The 25,316-nt window shown below is 44.3% G+C and overlaps 1 protein-coding gene across 1 annotated transcript; it reads left to right on the forward strand.

The window, feature by feature from the left end:
* Nucleotides 1–25,148, forward strand: LOC146638010 (N-alpha-acetyltransferase 15, NatA auxiliary subunit-like). The gene is made up of 20 exons (XM_085359711.1): nt 1–176; nt 1,079–1,163; nt 2,851–2,955; nt 3,118–3,275; nt 3,461–3,595; nt 4,022–4,175; nt 7,552–7,671; nt 12,074–12,169; nt 12,618–12,724; nt 12,812–12,884; nt 12,998–13,167; nt 13,255–13,407; nt 14,142–14,270; nt 14,561–14,774; nt 15,921–16,114; nt 16,189–16,297; nt 17,291–17,389; nt 17,484–17,627; nt 24,418–24,515; nt 24,595–25,148. Exons 1-20 carry the CDS (start codon nt 123–125, stop codon nt 24,802–24,804), a joined length of 2,607 nt encoding a protein of 868 aa, XP_085215837.1. The 5' UTR covers nt 1–122; the 3' UTR covers nt 24,805–25,148.
* Nucleotides 25,149–25,316: the final 168 nt, after the last annotated feature.

The raw sequence follows: 25,316 nt of genomic DNA on the forward strand, positions 1-25,316 counted from the left end.
CCTTGGCGTCAACACGTGAGAAAGAGAGGTGTCTCAAAAGATCGAAACAGCCTGGTCTCTCTACCTCAGCCAGGACATTATTATTCATGTTTAAACCGAAAGAGACATAAGAAGCTACTACAATGCCCACAATCACCCTGCCGCCGAAAGAGAACGCGCTCTTCAAAAGAATTCTGGTAGGTTAAAATACCCGAGATCACGTTAGCTTGCTGGCTAATGGTAGTTTGCCAAGTAGCCTTCAGTTGCGAGATCTACAAGAGACGTGCCAGTGAATTAGGGATGTGTTCGCTACGCCAGACACACTGCGATTAAGTCGGCAGTTTTATTAAGCAGTAGCTGGAACACCGCGAAACCAGTCACGTGTTGTAGTTCTGGTGCCTGGCCATGGGGACGTATTCGGCTCGGACGTCTATGAGCACGTTTGTCTGGGGTCTGTTTCCAAAACAGTTGCACCTTGTTGGACTAGTTAAGTCCAGCGGCTGCAGGAGCTGGTCAGCCCAGATGGAGGTACGAGGAGCTTCCTCTCACTGCTCTACTGATCATTTACAGTGTCGCATAGATAAGAAGGCGCAGCGGTTTATTAAATACAGCAACGTGAAAACCGGCACATCGAAACACGTCAGCCGCTTCTGTTATAGTTAAGAGACTCGAAAACACGCATGCATGTTGATGCCCTCTGCTGCCGTTTGACAGCTCCTCGCTGTGGCGTTACACTGCATCAGACGCATTATCAATAATAAGCTTTAATGACGGTTTGAATTGAAATATATGGAGAAAGCATAAAGTCTTAAAAACTGCTGTAAATGTTCTGCAGGCAGGTCTGCGTGGTCACAATAACAGACCCTTGCGCTGACTGTACGGTGATGACATTTACGTCACTGGGCCGTGGGGATCCTCGCAGACTTGTTGATGCTGCTTTAGGAGCATGTGGTGCTTTTCCTGCTGGCTGGAGGAAGGACAGAGTCACTGGAACAGTGTTTTCTTTTGCAGACCTACAGTAATGTACTGTTCGTGGACTTTAAGATGACTCGCTGCAGTGTCAGGCACCTGATATAATGTGCTTTGTCCTTTTTCACAGAGGTGTTATGAACACAAGCAGTACAGGAATGGTCTGAAGTTCTGCAAACAGATCCTGAGTAACCCCAAGTTTTCTGAGCATGGAGGTAAGAACCTGATGCACCGTGCTCACTGTCAGCCTCCAGTCGTTTTAGGGGTGACGTGATATTTAATGATATTAACACAATGTGACACAGTGATCATTGTGTACATTTGGTTGCACTCCCATACAGTGGAATAAGCACCAGAATCCCAGTGTGAATTCATCCAGGAACACTGGGATTAAACAGCTGTAAACAACTGCCGCTCTTTCTAAACTCCTACATTCAGTATTCTAAAGTTTAAATCCAAAACTAAAAATGTTGCCAGTAAAACTTTGGGTCTGTTATCTTGGACACTGAATTAGTATTAAAATTCATTCTTAATATCTGCACCATCATAACGTTTTCAGCAGCACAGACACTTTGCATCAAAGCACAGGCCAAAGTTCAGACTGCTTGCTTTTCTTTATTGCTGCTGCCACACATGCTAAGGCTTACAAACATTACATTGCTTACATTAAGATTCTTTTATTTGACTTTGACCTTTGATTCTGCTTCAGATTTTTTCTCGGACCTTTTAAAATGTATTTAATTTTGCAATTAAGAAAATTATTTCTTCGAAATGTAAAATTTTAAAATGCACATAAATACATTTGGAAAGGTCTTTTTTGACAGATGTTTGCAGCTGGATGCAGTTTCTATAATGGACCCAGAGCAGATCACTCTGAAAGACCTGCGTTTTTTTTGCTCTTTTGAATATTTATTATTGCTCGTTAATAAGAGAGAATTTTTTTTATCTGATTACTCGATTAATTAATGGAATTATTGATGGAGTACTTGCTTAATAAAATAATTGATAGCTGAACCCCTGATAGTTGAATGTATGAATAAAGAAATTAGTGGTGGCTCAACCCTTTTGCACTCTATGTAAATGTCTTCATTTCCAAAAGAATGTCATGCTTGGAATAATTGCTGCCTGTGGTACTTTGAAAAATCCCAAGTGGAGTCACATGTTCAGAATCTTGATATTGAAAACTGTTCAGTTCAATATTAGTTATGTTGCCGACGACAACAACAGAACCGTAAGTGAGCAAAAACTGGGAATAAGATGGTTGCGTGTCATAAGTATCTGTTCTGCTGATATCTCTGTGATGAAGCAAACTTCCCCTCACCGAGTTTCAAATTGATACCATCGGTGTATTTACTAATAATCCTGGACAGTTTGGTCAAGGTCAGAGGTCAAGGTGTCTGAAAGTCCTGTGAAGAACTCTAATAACTTGAGAACAAGGTGATTAATGCCATAGGTGCACCTACCAGGAGGCTGACGAGTTCTGCTCTCCACCACTAATATGTTGTCTTACTGTTAGGGTAAGATCATTCCCAGCTCTGGCTTCAGGAGCAGACAGACTTTAATGAAGTCCAAAGCAGTAAGGAAGCTTCGTCACTGTTAACGCCTCCATGATGAGCTGCGATTCAGACTGTGAGCCAAAGTTGATCAGTTATTATCACAGCACAGAGGTTCCTGCATCATCTGGAAAGCCTGGAGCCCAGAGGAGTGCAGGCTTTTTAATGCAAGCTGCTGAGGTTTTACAGTTTGACGAAACTCAGTAAAGATATAATGAGCAATGTTTAACATAAAAGCTGCTAAATTACTCTCTGCACATATCTCTGTGAAGAAAGTAACATTTAAGAGTGGTGAAATGCGTCACATCGTGTCAGCTTTCTCTGAATGCGTCACTCCTTCCTGCTCCAGAGACGCTGGCCATGAAGGGTTTAACTCTCAACTGTCTGGGCAAGAAGGAGGAGGCGTACGAGCTGGTGAGACGAGGCCTGCGCAACGACCTCAAGAGCCACGTCTGTATCCTTTCAGTGCTCCTGCCTTTGTTCAGCTTAACAGCAGCTGCTGAATCCACTCTGAGAAACCTGTGAAAAATGTCTGCCTGAGTTCTCATATGAACTCGTGTAACGTGTGGGTAACTGTGTTTATGCGTGATTTTCTCTGACGCTCTGACCGTGCCAGGCTGGCATGTGTATGGCCTGCTGCAGCGCTCAGATAAAAAGTATGACGAGGCCATCAAGTGTTACCGTAACGCTCTGAAGTGGGATAAGGACAATCTGCAGATTCTCCGAGACCTCTCCTTGTTGCAGATCCAGATGAGAGACTTGGAAGGATACAGGGTGAGGAATGACAAATGAGACCGTCTGAATCAAAAGATGGCCGTAGAAGGCTGACACTGGGCAAACTGATCTCGTGCGTCAGTTTCCTTTTTAGCGTCAAAACACGGAAAGTCGGATTGTAAACACGGACAGTTGTGGACTAACATTGCTGCTTCCGTGCGCATGGCGCCTCTTTCCCTCTCCAGGAGACTCGGTACCAGCTGTTACAGCTCCGCCCAGCCCAACGAGCTTCCTGGATCGGCTATGCAGTGGCTTATCACCTGTTAGAGGACTTTGACATGGCTGCAAAGATTGTTGAGGAATTCCGCAAAACACAACAGGTGAGTAGCTCTGGATAAGAAGGCCTTCATGACCTTAACTAAGCAGTGATCATTTAAAGTATTCGAGCTGTTGCAGAAAAAGCCTTGTTCTCATCGACTTCTGGAAGTCTGCACGTCTTTCTGCAGCTACACTTGCTGCCACTTGGTGGCAGGTTTAAGGGACATCTGCACGGGCTTCATTTTTCTGACCAGGAAGTTAGGCTCGTCTGTTTGGCTGTCTGTAGTGAGAAGCAGCAGAAGGTCTGATCGATGCATTAGTGTGCACTCTGGGGTGTCCAGTCCATCCAACCTTCTAGGAAAATTACTACTACTAATAAAAATAATATACGTGAAGTTCAAAGTGAAACATCCGGCCTAATATGGGCATTTCAAGTCCATGTGGCAATGTATCATTTTTTGTTCCTTTTTATGTGCGTTGTTTTTCAGACATCGCCTGACAAAGTGGATTACGAGTACAGTGAACTGCTGCTGTATCAGAACCAGGTCCTAAGGGAAGCCGGGCTGCACAAGGAGGCCTTCGATCACCTCAACAGCTACGAGAAACAGATCTGTGACAAGCTGGCTGTGGAGGAGACCCGAGGTGGGTACTGCAGTGTCGTGCTGCTCACTGAGTGTTTGCAGGTGGTAAACCAAGTCAAGTCTGCAGCTTCTGCAAATGTTTTTCAGCTGCTGTTCATAAGAAAATGAATTCTCAGCTTCACTGGACTTTAGCGCCAACAAAATAGATTTGGCACACAAGAATAAAGCACACTCAGTGTACTGTGTGTAGTTAGTGGGCAGCACTGTTGGCTCACAGCAGGAGGTGGGCTCCTCACAGTCTAAAGACGTGCAGTTAGTGGGGTTAGCTGTGAATGTGACTGTAAATGTCTCTGTGTTAGCCTCGCTCCATGTGATGTCACCTCGCTCCATGTGATGTCACCTCGCTCCATGTGATGTCACCTCGCTCCATGTGATGTCACCTCGCTCCATGTGATGTCACCTCGCTCCATGGTGCCTGGGATTAGTCCCAGCCCTTCCCTGCTACGCTCATTCCTTTTCAGTTTCACTTTATTTCTGAAGCGCTTTAAAACAATATAACAGCTGTACACAAAAATAAAAGAATAAAGCAGTACAGGGTAAGAGGTTTAAGAAAAGGTGTGTTTTTAAATGGGTTTGAGAAGCAGCAAGAGATGGAGCCTGCCTGACCTGCAGTGGCAGACGAAACTGCAGAGGCTCCGTCTGGTTTTATTAAATGTCTTTGTGACAGTGAAGAGCACCTGGTTAACTGAGGAGCACTGACGGCATGTGGGAGGGAAGCAGCTCAGACAAATAAGAAGGGAAAGACCATTAAGACTTAATGGGAAGCCAATGAAGGGACACTGAACCTGGGGTAATGTGCTCTCGTTTGCTTGTACCGGTTTAAAATCGTGCAGCAGCATTTTGTACCCGCTGCAGACGTGACAGGGAGGCCTGGCCGAGTCCAGTCTAAAGAGAATCACAATAATCCAGGAGAGACGTGATGAATGCATGGATCGGAGTCTCCAGGTGGCATCTAAACAGGACCGGCTTAATTTTTGACAGCTGCCCCCACTGCTCCAGTGTGGAGATGAGGCTGTGTCAGAAGCAGCTGTTAGATCTTAAAGCACAGGTAAAAGATAAGATAAGATAAGATAACCTTTATTAGTCCCACACGTGGGAAATTTGTTTTGTCACAGCAGGAAGTGGACAGTGCAAAAGTTATGAGGCAAAAATTAGAATACAATAAGAATAAATACAGTACACAACTGTACAGAATAGAATAAAATAAAATACTATATACAGTAGAATAAAATAAATATACAATAAGATAAAAATAGAATACAAATACAAATACTATATACAACTGAGTAAAAATACAACGATGACAGAAAGGATTATTGCACTTAGTATTATTGCACATGTGTGGATGTGTGTGCTTGATCAGTTAAAGTCTTTGTTGTGGAGTCTGACAGCAGTGGGGAGGAAAGACCTGTGAAATCTCTCCGTCCCACACCGTGGGTGCCGCAGTCTCCCACTGAAGGAGCTGCTCAGTGCTGTCACAGTCTGCTGCATGGGGTGGGAGATGTTGTCCATCAGGGATGACAGCTTAGCCGCCGTTCTCCTGTCACTCACCACCTCCACTGGGTCCAGAGGGCATCCTAGAACAGAGCTGGCCCTTCGGATCACCCTGTTCAGTCTCTTCCTGTCCCCAGCAGAGATGCTGCCGCCCCAGCAGACCACGCCATAAAAGATAGCAGAAGCCACAGCAGAGTCATAGAAGGTCTTCAGGAGTGGGCCCTCCACTCCAAACGCCCTCAGTCTCCGCAGCAGGTACAGCCTGCTCTGCCCTTTCCTGTAGAGGGCGTCTGAGTTATGAGTCCAGTCCAGTCTGTTGTTCAGATGAACACCAAGGTACCTGTAGCTGTCCACAGCCTCAATGTCCATACCTTGGATGTTCAGTGGTTGCAGTGGAGAATGCTTGTGCCTGCGGAAGTCTACCACCAGTTCCTTGGTTTTACTGGCGTTGATCTGGAGGTAGTTCAGCTGGCACCAGTCCACAAAGTCTTGGGTCAGACCTCTGTACTCCTTGTCGTCCCCATCAGTGATGAGGCCGACTATTGCAGAGTCATCAGAGAACTTCTGCAGGAAGCACTGGGTGGAATTGTGGGAGAAGTCTGCAGTGTAGATGGTGAAGAGGAACGGAGCCAGAACCGTTCCCTGTGGGGCCCCCGTACTGCAGACGACCCTGTCCGACACACAGCCCTGAGTCCTCACATGCTGTGGTCGGTCGGTGAGGTAGTCCAGGATCCAGGTAGTGAGGTGATGGTCCACTCCAGAGTTCTCCAGCTTGTCCTTTAGAACCGAGGGAAGAATGGTGTTGAAGGCACTGGAGAAATCAAAGAACATGATTCTCACAGTGCTTCCAGCGGTCTCCAGGTGAGCGAGGGAACGATGTAGGAGGTGAATGACGGCATCATCCGCTCCAATGCCAGGCTGGTAGGCAAACTGAAGTGGGTCCAGTGATGAGCTTGTTAGGCGCCGAAGCTGAGCCAGGACCAACCGCTCCAGGGTCTTCATCAGGTGGGATGTCAGAGCCACCGGCCTGTAGCTGTTGAGGTCCTTGGGGCGTGAAGTCTTTGGCACTGGTACAACACAGGAGGTTTTCCAGAGCTGTGGGACTCTTCCCAACCTCAGGCTCAGGTTGAAGAGGTGCTCCATCACCCCACACAGTTGGTCCGCGCAGGACCTGACGACCCTCGAGCTGATGCCATCTGGACCCGCTGCCTTCTTGCCATTAATCCTCCTCAGTTCCCTCCTAACCTGGGTGGTTGAGAGAGACAGGCTGGAGCCTTGTGTTGAGTGTGTATTGGATGCTGTTGTTGGGGGTGGGGGGGAGTGAGCAGGGTGAATAGAGGAGGTGTGAAGTGTCTGAGGTGGAACAGCAGCAGTGGGGGTGGGTGAGTCTGCAGCCGATGTTGCAGACTGCCTCATGGCTGAGTCAAATCTGTTGAAGAAATGATTCAGTTCATTTGCCCATCTCACATCCCTCCCAGGCAGAGAGTTCTGCTGTTTGTGTCCCGAGATGGTTCTGAGGCCTCTCCAGACTTCACCAACGTTGTTTTGTTGAAGCTGGTTCTCCATCTTCTGCCTGTAGCTCTCCTTCCCTTTCCTTAAAAACACTGTTCCCAGAATCCATCGCTAAAAAGATGTCATTAAAAACTCTTAAAAGAGTAGATTTGGTGCTGTGGTGTGTTTTAAACCCAGACTGGAACATTTCCAGGTGTAAACAGTACCTTTTTTGGCAACTTGGAGGGCGACAAAGCAGAAGGGTCAAGGTTTCATCAACAAAAGAAACCCGGCCTTCAGCAAACAAAAGGGGAAAGAGACAAGAATGGCTGTGGGTGTCGTTGGTGTTAAAAGTGTGAGACCTCTGAGTCAGCGAGTGTTTGTGTTTGCAGGAGAGCTGCTGCTAAAGCTGGAGAAACATCAGGAGGCTTCAGAGGTCTACAGAAGACTCCAGGAAAGGAACCCAGAAAACTGGGCCTACTACCAAGGCCTGGAAAAGGCCTTAAAGCCAGGTGAGGACTTTCTCATCCATCACACTTCTTCTGTTGTTACTTATTATAATGAAGGCGTTGTCGTCTCCCTGCCTGGCTGCTGCACAGGCAGCGTGGACACAAGTTTGTGATTGCAATCACGTGGAGAACAAAGCAACGTTGAGTCTCAAATTTATGCCTGTTAGAAAAATTCCCTTATGAAGTGAGACGCAGAGAGTAGCGAGCTGCATTTATTCTGTGTGCAAGGAAACAACAGCACATATAATGAATGTCTATGCACGTGCTGGTCTTTGAGTCCTCCGGCAGAGTAGAAAAGCACTATATAAGAATCAGTTTACCATTTACTCCTGCTGAGCTTTAGAAAGGATCCTGGGAACAGATATGTGCCTCAGGGACACACAGAGCTCTGCACAGCTTTAATTTTAGAGAGTGTTGCATAACTTTTTCTAGAAATGCATCTACTAAAAGTTCTGATCTCCAGTCTGAGGTCCAATCTCAGTGACTTTGACCCCAAGTTCAAAGGTCAAGTTTTCAAAAATCCTGTGAACGTGATCTAGAATTTTGAAATTGATGCTCCAGGTGTATCTACTAGAAAGATGACGGGTACCACTGGCCAGCACCAGTATTTCCTGTGTTTGTGGTTATTAGTACTACAAATACTCTGTTGTACTTGCCCTGCAGTTATGATGCTGTGCTTCCTGGTAGAGCTGTGCCATATCACACAGTCCTAATGAGAAGATAATAATAGTTGATTGTAAAAGTCTCACACACATGCACACAGATCAGGGGGAGGGGTCTGTGTCTGACAGTCAGACTCGGACAGCGAACAGAAATAAGGAGGAATAATAAAGTGGCAGCTGGTGAAAGTCTCCTGCTCAAGAACAGACATGCCAGCAGAACGTTTCCTGTTTCCTTTGGTCTGCTGAAATCTGCAGTGGCTGTAAACAAAAAGCTCCTTGAAACCACAGATATTTCATCAGAATCTCTGCATTTGAAAGTGCAGCTCTCATTTCATGCAGTGCATTTCCCAGTCCCTGATATGGTGGTTTTAGAGATCTTAGCAACTTCAGAATAGAGTGCAGTGTTTTCCCAGAGATGTTTGAAGCTGCGGTGCCAGTAAACGCAGCTAGCAGCACCGCAGGCTGGAGATGTCTGCTCGGTCATGGACTCTGTTGGTGCAAAACCTTTGTTGCTGTCTGATATATGCACCTAATTACAACAGGCAGCTCCTCCAGAGTCCAAAGAAGTGCTCACCCTGCACCCGTTTGAAGCACCTCTCACACACAGTGTAGAATCTGGATGCCTCGGTTTCATTAACACTTTGGTCCATTTTTCTGAAAAGGTCGGGGATGAACTTTGGTGCCACCCTTCCCGGCATGGTTCCACTGCTCTCACCATGGAGTCAGGAACATGACATTTCATTTTACTCAGTGGCGTCTGTGGATTCACACACACAGCTGTTCCAGGCCTTAGTAAGTGGGCCTTGTTGTTGAGTTTGGTGCTCTATCCATTTTCTTTTTTTTGCCATGACCTTCATATCGTTTCTTGTTAGAGCTCACATGTAGGGCTGTTCGATATAACGATGTATATCTGATGACGATATAAAAACGTCTGTCGTTTCATTTCACGCTATCGTTTGTTTCGTGGTGTCGCAAAACAAACTGTTGCAGCAATATTTCTCATGGTTCTGATGTCACTGTAGAGGCTGTATTCATTTATTAAACGTCTCTCTTTCTCTTATATTTAATATAACCACACTACAGAAGCGCCTGTTTTTATGCATCGTCGATGCAACAACGACGGTAAAACCATCGCGTGTCCGCTTGTTTATGTTCCACATAAACCTTTCACAATAAAGCTCAAGATCCTGTTGAGACTTTTCAAAATAAACTGAATCACGTGAAAGAGCAGATTATTTACAGATGAGAAGTAAAAAAGAGCCGCCAGGCGCTAAAAAATAAACCTTAGACTCAAACGTTAGAACAGGCTTCTCCCCGCAGCACGCCGTGTAATAAATACTCACAAAGAAAACGGCGCCGTTACAACTTTTGTCTAAAAATGTGTCGTTTCATGCATCGGTTAAAACACTCGACTCCAGCTACATGACGCGCAGCTGGAAACACTTCACACAAGTGGAGATTCACAGAGTTTACAGAAAATGTTACATTTGTGTGATTTATATCGTTATCGGGACGATAGATGTCTTATATCGGGAGATGAGATTCTGGTCATATCGCACAGCCCTACCAACATGTTTTTGTCCACTTTTGTAGAACTGCTCATATGTTGGGCATTTTGCGTGTGGAAAGTAGAGTTTCAGGAGTCTCTTTATTGGATAGAGACGGTGTAGATAGACGGAAAGCAGGGAGCAAGAGAGGGGAGGACGTGCAGAGGGTCGGACTCAAACCCGGGCGTACTGCTCTCCGGCCATACGACATATGGTTGCCTGCTCATCCACTGAGCTACGCCGGCACCCCTGGTTGTTTCTTTTTTGAGAACTGAGGACATCTGATAACTGCATGTTCATTTCTGTCACAAACTGGAAAAGTAGCTTTGGTCAGTTGCAAAGTTTGTATCTGCTGTGCACGGGGTAAGAGGGTCCTAACAGGAAGAAACCTCCGGCAGAACCAGGCTCAGGAGGGGCAGGGCCATCTGCTGTGATTGGTTGGGGTGAGAGAAGGAAGACAGGATACAGAGAGACAGAGATTAATAACAGATATGATTCAATGCAGAGAGGTCTGTTAACACATAGTGAGTGAAGAAGAAGAAACACCCAGTGCATCATGGGAATCCCCAGCAGCCTACGTCTATTGGAGCATAACTAAGGCTACGTTCACACTGCAGGTGAAAGTGCATCAAATCCTATTTTTTTTTAACCCTCTGCGACCCATCTATCCGATCATGGTGTGACAGTGTGAAAACCACAAATCCGATATTTTCAAATCCAACCTGGGTCACTTTCATATGTGGTACTGAATGCGATACATATCTGATGTTTTAGAAAGCGACTGCTGCTCACTGACACAAGACAGACGCCGATTATCAGCAACGCAGAAGCGCCTGAGAACACATGGCGAACGCTTCCTGGCCATCCCGTGTAGATGTCAGTGAAACTGTTGGGAAGACAACGTTGGAGAAACGTGAACATTTTCTTTGTACTGTATAATCTGCAGATTCTGACAGAAATCTGCAGCTATCCTTTGAAGCACCGCTCCTCTAAAACAGCAACAAGGATCATTATTATGCAAATAACAAAATAACTTTATAACTTAAAGCAAAATTGGGAAACATAAAGTCCGAAGTCTTTACATTAAGGGCCATCAGTCAAACATCCTGTTGCTCTGGGTCTAAACAGAGCGCGTTGTGTGTGACGTCTTCTTTTGTGCATGCGGTCGCTTTGAGCGTTCACACTAGAGCGCGTTTGCTGTCGCATTTTATTTGTAGTGTGAACGAGCAGACAAAAAAAATCGGATTTGATCAAAAAATCTGAATTGAGCATCAAGACCTGCAGAGTGAACGTAGCCTCAGGGAGGATTCAGGGTCACCTGATCCAGCCTAACTATACGCTTTAGCAACTGAAGACTTGAATTTCACCTTATTCTTTGCTGTGTGTCCTTCTCTCTTCTCCACTACTTGCACACTTTGTCCCAGTTAAAAGCCCGTCTGCTTCTTTCACAGTGGGTGTGAAGGTCCTCCTCCTGGGGTCAGGGTGGGGCTCCTGTGGGTTTGAGCACTAACATTTTGTTCACATTAAAACTTTGACATTTTGCACAATGACAGTGATACTGTGAAAATGACAATTTTTATTAACATTTCTACTACTCGTGGTCATTTAAGGGTTATTAACCGTTATAGATGAACATTCTTAATAAATGACGTTAGAATAAGCACAAAACTGATGAAGAACTTCAATTTCACTTTCAATTTTCCATCTGTCTGTCTCGAGTCTTCAGTGGTTGTACACGCTGATCCACTTAATTTCTGGAGGCTGTTTTGATACGATTCAATAAACTGAAGCCTCTGTCACAATCTGCACTGGACGCCTGAATGTAGCACAAATATCCACAAGCTGTGAGCCCATGTCTGCTGCTCTATGCTCCAAACTGATGTCTGAGCTCGTCCCAGTCCTTGTGTACCTGCTGATGCTCGAACAGCAGCATGGAGCCATGGCGCCTGCTCTTTGTGCTGTAATAATGTGGGGAATGTGGTCATAGCACACTCTTAGCTCTTAACAGCCACGTTCATCCCTTTGTAGTTACAGTTTGTTGTCCTCTGTGGCTGCGAGATAATGCACCATTTGACCACCAAACAAACTGAACTCAGCAGATATCCTGAGTGAGCAGAAGTTTGGATTGTCTGTGTGAATTTGTGATATTAACTGACCCCTGCAGCTTTAGTTGACCATTTCCTCCTTTCTCTTCAGGCAGTTTAGAGGCGCGGCAGAAGATTTATGAAGCGTCCTGCATAAAGTTTCCTAAAGGCCTCGTTCCCCGAAGGCTGCCTCTCAACTTCCTCACTGGTAAACCTGGATTTTTGGCAAATACACCTTTTCTGTCTGTTATGTCTTTTATTTTATTAAATACCAAATCACAATGTTGTTATTCTCACACTTGTGTTTACTGCTTCTGTGAGGTGGTGTTTTTATTTTTTAAATAAAGAGAAAAAATTAGCTTATGGCTGTATCTGTGTCAGTGCGTAACACGATGGACCCAGCATGTTTTTATCAAGTATGCGCTGCCCCTGAAGTTTAGGGTTTGTACAAAGTTGCCATCAACAGTTAGAATTCATCACAGCAAACAGGAAGGAATCAGCTGCGGCTCAGAATAGGCGACACTCATGACCTGGGATTTGTTGTCTCTGTATTTGGTGCGCTCAGAATTAGCAGAAACAAACTGATTAGTCAGCTTATGAGTGTAACTCACATTTTAGTGACAGCGTAAACCTTGCTGTGTGTTTGTGCTGGCCAGGGGAGAGGTTTCGTCAGTCTCTGGACAGCTACCTGAGGATCAACTTCAGCAAAGGCTGTCCTCCCGTCTTCACCACCCTCAAGTCCCTTTACAGCGACAAAGAGAAAGTACGTTTGTGGTGCTTAAAACGTAAGTCTGTTTTGAAAATGTTCTTTAAAATAAAGGGATAATAAAGTTGTTTTCTCTACGTGCAGGTCACAGTTATTGAAGAATCAGTAGTTGGCTATGAAACCTGTTTAAAAAGCTGTCGAATGTTTAGTGAAAATGGTGAGTGCTAATTGGTTATAATGGTTTCCATCATCTCCAGTCTCCATTTATTTATTTGAAAGTTTGTGACTTGAACCAAAGCTCAGTGACAGCTGTACTAAATGTGTGCACAGATGATGGGAAGGAGGAACCCCCCACCACCCTGTTGTGGGTACAGTACTTCCTGGCACAGCACTTTGACTTCGTCGGCCAGCCACGCCTGGCGCTGGAGTTCATTAATGCAGCCATCGACAGCACACCTACGCTCATTGAGCTCTTCCTCATCAAAGCCAAGATCTACAAGGTGTGGTGGAAAGCTCTGCACACACAGGTGTTTTTGTTCACTGTGTGATCTTTCCATGTCTGCTAACCCAGCTCCTCTGCCCTCTAGCATGCAGGCAACATAAAAGAAGCAGCTCGGTGGATGGACGAGGCTCAGGCCCTGGACACTGCAGACCGCTTCATTAATTCCAAGTGTGCCAAGTACATGCTGAAGGCTGGCCTCATCAAGGAAGCAGAGGAGATGTGCTCCAAGTTCACACGAGTAAGCAGATGGCATGTTTGAAATGTTGCCAAAGTAATAAAACTCCAGCATTGTGTCAGTGATCGAGAGGGAGGAGTCATTGGGACGGGGAGTGTGGACCTGAGCTGGTGTTGTTTGGCCTTCCAGTTTGTACATAGCACTCAACAGCAAAGCCTATAATTGAAGTTAAGAGATTGTGTGTGTGTGTGTGTGTGTGTGTGTGTGTGTGTGTGTGTGTGTGTGTGTGTGTGTGTGTGTGTGTGTGTGTGTTGCCTTTTGCATCACTCTGTGATTAAGGAGCTTGGAAAGAAAAGCGTCTGGACTTCTGTAAGTTGCTTGAAGACGTTTCACCTCTCATCCGAGAAGCTTCTTCAGTTCTATGAGTCACATGGTGGAGAGTCCCAGATTTAAACCCCGTGGGAGTGTCCCCCCAAAGAGGGACAACTTAAAGAAGTCCAGACGCTTTTCTTTCCAAGCTCCTTAGACTACGATGCCCTTCACAGACATCACTCTGACACAACAAACCTGCTGTACAGGGTCAGTGCAGCTGTGACTGAAATGCTGTCAAGTTCAGCTCAAAGCTGAAAAGATCAAAGATGTGATCCGTCTGTTTGCATGAAGACAAAACACCAACCTCGTTGTCTACGTAAACCTTTTCTTCAGCTACTCAGCTTCAGCTTAGCACCAGCACATATCATTTTCCTCAGTTTGTCTTCTGGTGGCACAAAGTAAGTTTGGAAGTTTGTGTATTTCAGGAAGGCACGTCGGCAGTGGATAACCTGAACGAGATGCAGTGCATGTGGTTCCAGACAGAATGTGCGTTGGCCTACAAGGCGCTGAACAAGTACGGAGAGGCCCTGAAGAAGTGCCATGAAATTGAGAGAGTGAGTTCATTGTTCATATTCACACGTTCCACCCAACTGCTAACGACAAACGTTCAAACCTTTTCTACAATATCCTGCTACCTCTCTAGTTCAGGTGACAATCTCTGGCTTGAAGACAAATAAAAGATTTCCAAAAACATCATAGATTGCAGCACAGTCTTACCTTTCAAGTTCAGCTAATTTCCACAAAGTCTTAATCCAAGTAACTGAGACGACCTAACGTTATCATAACGATCAGAAGTTTTCTGATCACCTGCTGATCAAAGCTGCCCCCTTCTTCTCCTCATCAGCATTTTGTGGAGATCACTGATGACCAGTTTGACTTCCACACCTACTGCATGAGGAAGATGACGCTGCGCTCCTACGTGGACCTGCTGAAGCTGGAGGATGTCCTACGGCAGCACCCATTTTATTACAAAGCTGCTCGCACTGCAATACAGATCTACCTGACCCTGCACGACAAACCTCTGACTGATGACAGCAAGGAGAGCCAGGCAGACACGGGTCAGACTCTATGTGCACGCGCCGCACGACTTTGATTTACAAGTAGCTCTTTTAACGATGTTATGAACTGGTTCTTATCTTTCTACCCTATCTGAGCACTCAACTTTACACAGCTTACCTCATTCACCATATCACACAGGCAAGTTCTTCCTGTCTACCATTCATACACATTCATACTCAGATGGATGTGTCGCAATGCAAATTTAGGCTTAGTTTGTTTGTAAGGATATTAGGCTTGCAGGGATTGAAGCACCAACCTTGGATAGATGGCTTGATATTTAGCTTCTGAAATACAGATTGTTAAAGAGTTAAAGATGATTTTAACTTTCAGAACACTCGTGGGGGGTCTTGGCTTTTTTAGTCTTTGCTTGCAAAGATGTGTAACTTTCATACCACTCAGAAAACAAAAATGGATGCATTTTCCTGCAGAACTTGTGTAAAACTATCTCTGTACATGAAAACAGCATTTTCAAATTTGGGACATTGCACAAAATGTAAAAAACAAACAAAACTGAACTAAAACAAACAAAAAAGCCATTGACAGTTCTGAGTTTCAGAATCTGATATGTTCACAGACTCGATCCACAAGCTTAGGCTGTGTTCTGCAGTACAGGCCTGCACACATAGCCAAAAGCTTTGTCCTGGTGTCCTGTACAGCAGCGGTCCCCAACCTTTTTTGCACCACGGACCGGTTTATGCCCGACAATATTTTCACGGACCGGCCTTTAAGGTGTGGCGGATAAATACAACAAAATAAAACTAGTACCGGTACCGAAAAAAGAAGATTTATTCATAACACACGTGAAAAGACCCAGGAAAACCTAGTAAACGATAAAAACGATAACAAAATAACGCTGAGAACCGATAAAAACCCTGAAAACCAGACATTTCACACCTGAACCTCAACTCTCGCGGCCCGGTACCAAACGACTCACGGACCGGTACCGGTCCGAGGCCCGGGGGTTGGGGACCGCTGCTGTACAGGGGTTAAGCCCGAGTTGTTTACTAAATCAAATTTTAAAACCAGTCTTTCAGTGTACAGTCAAGTTGAGGTCTGTTCTGTCTTCAGACGTAGCAGACATGCAAAGCTGGAGTATAAGGCACTGCATTATGTCATAACACTGGTTTTCTCTTTCTTCTCTATAGAAAATCTGACAGACAAGGAGCTGAAGAAACTGCGCAATAAACAGCGAAGAGCACAGAAGAAGGCCCAGTTAGAAGAGGAGAAGAAGAACGCAGAGAAGGAAAAGCAGCTCAAGAACCAGAAGAAGAAGAAGGAGGATGATGACGAAGAGATTGGAGGGCCTAAAGAGGAGCTAATACCAGACAAACTGGCCAAGGTGGGCAGATGTTTGCAGCTGGTGCAGCTGCCCTCAGTCATACATGTTACTAATGAAACAACTCCTCCTTCCAGCCGGAGAATCCTTTGGATGAAGCAGTCAAGTTCTTGATCCCACTTAAGAACCTGGTGCGGAAAAAGGTTGAGACTCATCTGCTGGCTTTTGAGATCTACTTCAGGAAAGGTGAGACGGGCTTCAGCACAAAGACTCATCTCAGTTTGTACTGTTGTATTGCTATTCCAGTGTCCAAGTCCATACTAGGTGTTCCAGAAGTATCTTTGGCTTATTGTCACAGTAACATGACGTGCAGGTTTAGTGTGGAGCAGCGTTTGCTTTGATGCTGCAGGGTCTAACTCTGTAGATGAAGAGGGAAAGTGTGGGTGAGGGCATGCAGATGAGTCTGCATGCCGCTCTGACTCCCATGTCCCCACCCTTTCTCTGACTGCTGTTGAAGTTCTTCTGGAGGATGAACTTGAAGTTCTCATGGTCCATGGCCTCTGAAATGCCACGCTGGTACTGCAGTGCACTTGTGCCCTCACTATATTTGTGGGTACACCATGCCTGTCAAACATCCTGTCCTGCTACCTGATCGAACTTCCTGGTGTTTTTCACCAGTTCCTTCCAGAATCTCCTCCAGCAACGGCACAAATCAAAGCACAGTCGGACACATTCCCCAACCTAGAGGTGCAGAGAAACATCTACCTGATGGTATCTCTCACCTTCATGCTCCTTCAAGCTCAGGCTGCCCATTAGGAAGGTGACGTGTCAAGTCTCGAGCTTATTTCAGTAGCCAGGGGTCAGACTGCAAGGGCCTCAACTGTTGACCACAACCCAATTCACTCAGGTGGTGAGCCCCAAGAAGGCGGGCCCATGTTGCTAATTTGTGCTGCACCTTAACATGACTCTGTGGGCTAAGGCTCTGCCACTAGACCCTCTCCTTCATGGCCTGGTTCCAGAGTGAGGTGGAGATGATAGTCACCTGAATGAGAATCTGAAAGGCACAGAAGAGCACTAGGATGGAAGAGATTGACTCATGGAAAACGAGAAAGCTTAAGAGATGTAATAATAACTAGCAGCCTGAACATCTAGAAATGAAGGTAGATGGAGGAATTCAGAGTTCGACTTTCTTACATTCTGGAAAAATGACAAAAACGTTGTCCCTCTGTCTTTCTCCAGAGAAGTACCTGCTGATGCTGCAGTCCATAAAGAGGGCTGTTCACATAGAACCTAATAATCCATGGCTGCATCAGTGTCTTGTCCGCTTTTTCAAAGGAGGTAAGTGTGACCTTCTGTGAGCTACGTGAACTGCTGTGATTGTCTCGGGGTATCACCGTTCAAAGCTTCACTGGGCTGTCTTATATACTTACAGTGAGTGGGAGCACGGATCTGGCAGAGGCAGTGAGAACGGTGCTGAAGCACGAGATCTCCAGGCTGTTTGGAGAGAGCAGCCCTCAGAGCTTCAACAAGAGCTACCTGAGCCAACACTCCAACTCCATCCCACACAGACTGGCTGGTACGCAAACCTGGTGGTGAATGTTATGACCCACTGTGGGGTCAGACACTGTGGGCTCAGACACTGTGGGCTCAGACACTGTGGGGTCAAACACTGTGGGGTCAGACACCGTGGGCTCAGACATATTAGAAAACGTGTCTGAAAGAGAATCTTTAGAAGTGACCGCTTTGGGTCAGGCCACAGGTCTGTTATTATGAACAAAGAGTCTTTTTTAAAAAACATTTTTTACACACAGCATAAGAGGAAAATAAGTACTGTGCTGAAATCTTTTGTTCACTCTTTGAAACCAGGCTGTAATCTTTATAAAGATGGAGCATTAGTCCTCCATGTTTTCTGAAGCTGCTGTTTTACTCATTTTCACTTCAGTCTTGAGCATTTTCAGCATATTTTAGTTAAAGTTGCTAATTTTTTGAGTTTATTGGAAAAGGGATATAGGATCATAAATACACACGGTGCGTAATTACATATGTAATTGCAATTTCCAAACACATGCAGCACACCAAAGACGAAGGGTTTCAAAGTGTTCTCGTGCTAATTTAAATTCAGGCCTGCACCTTTAGACTCAAGATATGAAGGATCATGTATTGCAAATGTAGTCCTGATGTTATTCTACTCACTTATTGTTAGCAGATTAAATATGTGACTCTCTGGGCAGCTGACAGCAGGTTGCTAAACAAGAATAGCTGGTTATAAGCTGATATTGCTCTTAGCTTATAAACCCTATAAAATCATGCCTGCTAATGTTACCCTTTTTTTTGGTATCTAAAAATTAAACTTTCCCCCTGATAAACAGTTTAATTACATTCTCACACCATATTGGAGTTTACTCACCAAGCATCAGAGTCCAACAAAGTTAATTTCACTTCAAAGACTTTTCACTAATACCGGCTAACAGAGGCTAATAGTAGCTAACAGAGACTAATAGTAGCTAACAGAGGCTAATAGTAACTAACAGAGGCTAATAGTAGCTAACAGAGGCTAATAGTAGCTAACAGAGGCTAATAGTAGCTAACAGAGGCTAATAGTAGCTAACAGAGGCTAATAGTAGCTAACAGAGGCTAATGGTAACAAACAGCGACTAATAGTAGCCCTTACTAAGAGTTCAGGATATTTTCAACAACTTGCCTCTGTATTGCTGTCATCAGTCAGAAATGAGCTTCTCTGACTTCTCTGTTCAGACCTGTTTACTGATGTTGAGCCTGTCACACCAGGTCTCCCCATGTGCTTCAGAAAAACCCTGAAACATGCTGAGTTTTGTACATGACCAGAAAGAGTGAATCAAGTTGCCAGTGACAGATTTGCATCTCTGACAGACGGGTGAGATGTTGGGGTTATGAAACCTTTCTGTGGAGTAATGTGGCATCCACTGCACGTGACTGTGACAGGAATAAGGAGACTTATCAGCGTCAGTATTGAATTTATTCATCCGTGGTGTCGAGTTGGGCACGTTTGCTTTTTTAAAATATATAATCTCAAAATTTTAAGTACCAGATGCAGGGATTTTGTAAATATTCTCTAATTGTGTGAACGACACAAATGTATTTTCTATCTAAAGATCCCAAATGTTACACATGCCTTTCTTTTTGCAGACTGTGAGTTTAGATCAGTTTTCCAATTAGTTTCAAAGAATGATTTCCACAAATTAGAGCATCATAAAGTACATATTGGCAGCCTTAATGTATTGTTTTGTCTATCCATCAGATTCTCAGTGTATTTAATAATAACAAACCTGTTACTAAAATATGATTTAACTTGAGTAGGGTGATGGAGATCAGCAAGCAATGTTGTTTTATTCTTATGGGATAGTTGTTCATACGCAGCCACGCTGGGCAGGTGTGCAGTGTGGACCGTTTTCCCACCATGTGAGGATGGACAATCCCAAGGGAAAAACGCCAACTTCCTCTGATTCTGGCAGATAAGTCTTTGAAATTCTGACTTCTTTGTAATTTTCCACTCTCAACAAGAATTGGCCAAATAGGTGGCAAAAATGTGGCAGAACAATAATTTTAGTTAATTATTTTAATTTGACATCCTCGTACCAGGATGGATGCCCCGCTTTGCTTGCTCTCTTATTTTGCCAAACCAGCTGTGGAAGGTTCTTCTGGATTGTTTGTCGTGATTCCCGTCCATCGCTGTTATGAAAGGGACGGGCTGTAAATAAGTAACATCCACCCAAGAGGAGACCAGCATACATCTGCTTACCTCCATGTATAGAAAAACCAGAAACTGATTTGGTGTTAAGAGAGAGGGGACTTAGAGACATGTCAGAGAATATCATCACGAGATTATCTCAACTGCATGTAATGTAGTTCTGTAGCACATAAAGGAAGAAAAGGGGACAACCTTTGTTAGAGTAGATCGTTACACTGTTACAAGAACAATGAACAACAGTTTGGCTTCTCTCTGTTAGCAGATGTAGACTTTTACATTAAAATTGCTTCAGAATATACGATCCACAGATACGTGTTGTATACAGTCGTGATGTGTACCAATCTATTCTATAAATGTGGGTCCAAAACCAAACTTAAAGGGTGCGTCATGTCGAACGGTTCTATTTCATTGAATGACTGATTCCACTGTTTGTCCTGCATACAAAATGTTGACAAGGTGACACAAATGAAATACGTGTGCCTGCCTGGCATAAAGCCAGTGTGGTCTGATGGATAATTTCAGTCTATTAACCAGTTTTTCTTTTGGCAGTAACAAAGTAGGACAGCAGCTAAACATTTCATAGAATCCAGTGTTGAAGGCATCTGGTTACTGGCTTTATTATCTAAGTGGGAAGATATTATGGTTTGTATTTCTTTCAGCTCAGTGTGAGCATGTAAATTAAGCTGAATCATCAGATATTGTGGGGAGCACTAACAGCTCAAAGAATGCATCCCCAAGTTTACCTGCTTCACCTTGCAAATGGAAAACTTTTGCATAAAAATAATCAAAATCTCTGTTGGTTTTATCCAGGATTGTCAGAAAACTGCCGTTTTGTCACTTTATCCTTTGTGTAACCTTAAATGCTCATGAATGCTTTAATTAACAGGCTAATACTCAGCGGAGTTTAGCCCCAAACTCAGTGCTTCTGTGCACGTCTGCAGGAAAATGCACAGTTAATGTTTGTGGAACTAAACAATCCACACTGGGGAATACAAGCTAACTAGAGATGGAAACGTGTACAAAGCATAGGACAGCAACAAGGAGGAAAAACAGGGATAAACAAAAGACAAAGACTGCAACTATAAATGCACAGAAGGTTTGGGATTGAAAGAGAGGAAACACCTCGGGAACACAGCTGAAACTGATAAGAGACCACGAAACTGAATACTACTGAAATAAACCTGAATACTTAACAAATGGGACGGGGATTACCTAAATAAAACAGGGAGACAAACATCACTGACAGAAACGTGACACAACAGGGCGAACACGAGGGAAATGATCATATAAAACTAGGCAGAAAGACTAGAATAGAGAACCGTTTCATGGTCTCAGAGAGAGTGGAATCGATAGAGATCGGATCCATCGATCAGAAAGACTGAAGAGAACAGAAGGATGATAGGGACGTCAAATATGATCACATTTATCAGCGTTACCTTTCACTGAATATCTAATCTTCTCCAATTTTAGACGTGGTGTCACTGAGTGCTGGAGGGAGCTTAGTTGACTTCTGCTGAAGGAGAAGACGATGTCTTGCCAGTAAGGAAATAAACGCCAAAATGTTTCATTGGTTAGAGGTAAACCAGTTATAGTCGACTGGGAGCCTAAATATGGCAACACGGGGGAAGGTCACTGAAAGGATCTTTGTCGTGGTATCGAAATAATTCTGCCAAAAGCGAGCGAGGAGTGAGCAAGAGAAGAGCACGTGTCAAGTTGCCCGATGGCTTTGTCGCAGTGATGACACTGGGATAGATTTAGAGCAATGGACTCTGAGGGTGCCATGATGCAAGGATTCCTTATACACTGTGAGCAGTACTGGGAACAGTTTATCCTGACACTTTTAAAGTGGAAACAGGACCAGGAGACTTATTACTTTGCATGCTTCTCATGGCGACAGTGATTTCGCCATGGCGTCAGGTTTTTTAGCAGCGTCCGAGTTTATCATGGGGAAATTGAGACGGTCTAGAAACAAACTCATTTCAGTGGAGATTTAGATTTATATAAACAGCATTAAATGAGTGAAAAACTTCCTCGTGGTGTTACACGCTGAAGGAAGGTTCATCCAGGTGCACTGAAACACAGTTCAGTGTTACTGACGCTTCCATTACAATAACTGGCCGGCGTTGCTTTTGTGAGCGATTATTTTGCCGGTCGCCCGTTCTGCTTGTTGGTCGCGTTCTCATCAGTGTCGTTTTTCCTTTTGTTAATTTTTGCTTCCTCAGGTTTGGTCAGAAACAATAATTCAGTAACACATTTGATGATTAAATGGTGATTAAATGGCTTTATTCCATTGAAAATGTGAAAGTCAGGTGTAGTTCCCTGTACTCCAGCTGAGACCAACCTGAACCCCGTTCAGAGTCCGACAGCCTCCTCCAGAGTAATTCAAGGTGGATGTTTCTCACCCAGCATTGACAGCTCTGGGGTGGAGCTGGATCCGGTCCCAACCGTAGCAGACGCCCGCTGGCTGTAAGGACGAGGACTCCCTTACTGTTAGTTATATTATAATTTTATAGCACACCTTTCACTTAATTAAGGGCACTTTATCACTTTAACCATGGATTTGCACATAAGAAGTTTAATTATTTATTGAATATTTATTGGGAATTTTAAAAGCAGTTGGTAGCCTTGTTTCAGATCCCGCACAGCTGCTCCTCATCAAGGAACGTGGTGGTGTCTGTGAAAAGGACGGTGACTGAGAGAAAATAAGCTTTACCAGTAAGAAGTAATGCAAACGTGTGTGAAAATTGTAGAATTAAAGGTGATGCAAAGAAGTGACTGTAAGATGTGAGGACTCACCTTTCTTTCCTGTGTTGTCTCCAAGGTCCAGACACCATTTAAAGGTTCTGGGAGAGACCGTGGGTTAAGGGAGTGTGGGCAGTCTTTGTGCTTGGATGTTTGGGTTTTTATAATAAGGGCTTTGGTATAAGATTAAAGTCAAATATCTGTTAATATGAAAGTGTGAAATATATATATTTATTTATTCTAATTGATATATTGTGTAATGTGGTGGAAGGTTGGGATTTGAGAATTTACCTGTGAGTGGAATAATGGTTTAGTCTGTGACAGCTGGAAGTACTTAAGGCTGCCAGTTGTCAGTAGATGAAGTGTTTGTAAGGAGAGCTGTATGGAAATTAATACTTGTTCCACTGCACTTGCCCTGGTCCATCTCACTGTGATTCCAGCCGCTAAGGGCCGCCCTGTTACACCAACCATGGTCATCGTGGGTACCGTCCAGATGTCGTGTCTTCGATGTCTTGGCTACAACATGTTTGTCCTGTCCTACCCACCAGGCTAGGATCATTCACGTGATAGGGGGGGTCAGCATATTGCAGCCAACCGAGTTCTGTTTTCTAACTATTGGTGGAAGTTTGGTACGCTGTAACTTTAAGCCTCTTAACACTGGTGTATGTATAAGGGAAGAGTAACTGTTTGTCTAAACACAACAGTAGCAAAGTGCCAAAAGTCAATTTAAATGGTGTTTCTGGCACTTTGCTTCTGGCCATTTGTTCCCGTTTGTTTAAATGTGGAAGACAAGTTTGGCAGGTTTAAGATGATGTTTTTGCACCAACATGGTCAAAGAGCTGAAACAAACGAGCAAACAAAACCAAACAAACCTGGCACTGTGTGCTCCCCGTCCTTTATACAAACACAAAGCAGTTTGACTGCACGCGAAGCGGTTTTACGTTCGCCTTTATCCAAACCTTAAATGTTCAAATGGACTTGTTCTTACACAGCTTTGTCTCCTCCAGCTGAGCACTTTATACAGCTCTACATGTTTTAATATAAATATAATCCAGGAAACGTGGAATAACACTTTGATGTTGTCTCCAGTAAGTGAACATTTTAGCAGCAGCTTAGCCCTCAAACGTTGCACACCAATGACTGCACACATGTTTAAGCTTAGTTACTAGTTTGCACTTGAACATGTATGCATTTGTAAAACGTTTGAGATCCCTCCCCTTACCATCAACGGGCTTCTACTGATCCTTTATATTTCAAAGGTCATGTTATATGTTCATGTTAAATTAAAACGGCATCGTGTCATATTTATGTTTATCGATCATATTGTGAATTTTAGGGTGTTTGAGAGTAAAAAGGGAAAAATATGAGTACTCCTATTTGCTCAGGAAATCACTTTGGTCCCATAGAAATGAATGTAAAACAACAAACGTGTGATGCTAGTTTGCAACAGACGCTGTTTACAGACATTTTGAAATCAGGTGCTCTACAACCCGGCGGGTCGGTGTTCCCTTTAATATAATTCTTATATTTGAACTATACAATAGGAAATGCTATAATGTTAATAAACCCCTAAAACTCATATTTTGTCAAATCTTTCAGGAGGTAAATTTCCAGATTGGCCTCTGCAGAGCCTCAGACCTCATTATCGAAGCGCTCGTCTTGACAGAGAACAGAGCGAAACCCCTCCTGAGGTGGTGTTAGAATATCCTTTTAAAAATAACTGTTTCTGAACCGTTTCATCTACAACGAACTAGAAAGGAGCTCGCCACAGAGCGCTGGCTGTGTCGGATAACAAAGACGGTCATATTGCTTTTCATGCTCGTTCGAATTGTGCAGATTCTGTCAGTTCGTACGTGATGTTCAGTGTTGTTTGAAATCATTGTGTGTCGTCTCTCAGCCGCTAAGATGATGGTTTACCTGGAGCCTTCTTCTGATAAGATGGCGTGTGAGATAGCTACAGCGCTGGACGAGTCGCTGGCTGGACGAAGCATTCAGGTTTGTGGTGCTGTCCACAGTGACGTCACACAGCAGCTTTGTGTCCACTGTAGTTGACTTTGTGTGTGTTGTGCTGCAGATCTGTGCCGAGGTCCTGGAGGCTTTGCGTGACGGCCAGCTAGGTGAGGGTCAGCAGAAGGCAGCTGAGGCCTATCGAGCTGCCTGCCATAAGATCTACCCCTACAGCCTGGCCTTCATGCCGCCTGGTTACCAGGACAACAGCACCGTAATCAGCTCTAATGGCGACCTGTCGGCAGGAGAGCTCGATGACATTGCGAATGAAATGTGAGACGTGATGAGGAGGAGAAGCGAGCATGTTGCCACACGCCGTAGCCCCTCCCAACAACAAACAAACTCCCTGACATTGCACTGAGCTGGATGGACCGAGTGCCACAGGAGACACAGAGACCTTTTTTTAACAAAAATCGTACTGTTGTTGAGTACATGTAAAACAGAAAAAACACGAATACGTTTCGGGAGGCTTGAAAGGATTGTGGGAGACGTGGACCTCCTGGGTAAATGGCTTCTGTAAACACAGTCTAGGCTTTTATAACTCCTGTGTTTTCATGCCATCTTCTTCTTGTTGGTGCAGCTGCTTCTCAGATTTTTAAAAGTAATTTATATATTACAAACTGATGGATTAATAAAACAATGTTTGCAAAACTAAACAGTACTCGTGATGGCGTTAATGATGTTTGTGTGCTCAGGTAAGTGACATCACATGCAGCCTAGTGCCATGACTGTTTGTGTTGGCTGCCTCAACAAAACCTCAAACCCCAATCAGAGGTCATGGCTATGGAT

This window comes from Diplotaxodon limnothrissa, linkage group LG2 (assembly GCF_057381915.1).
Source record: "Diplotaxodon limnothrissa isolate DT_005_m linkage group LG2, D_limnothrissa_male_GT1.1, whole genome shotgun sequence".
NCBI lineage: Eukaryota > Metazoa > Chordata > Actinopteri > Cichliformes > Cichlidae > Diplotaxodon > Diplotaxodon limnothrissa.

Bases quoted from the DNA above. Each gene is read 5' to 3' on its own strand.
- LOC146638010 (XM_085359711.1), top strand. From the start codon at position 123: ATGCCCACAATCACCCTGCCGCCGAAAGAGAACGCGCTCTTCAAAAGA. The intron at 3,276-3,460 runs GTGAGGAATGAC...TTCCCTCTCCAG, and splicing joins GAGACTTGGAAGGATACAGG to GAGACTCGGTACCAGCTGTT. The intron at 16,298-17,290 runs GTGAGACGGGCT...GTCTTTCTCCAG, and splicing joins TGAGATCTACTTCAGGAAAG to AGAAGTACCTGCTGATGCTG.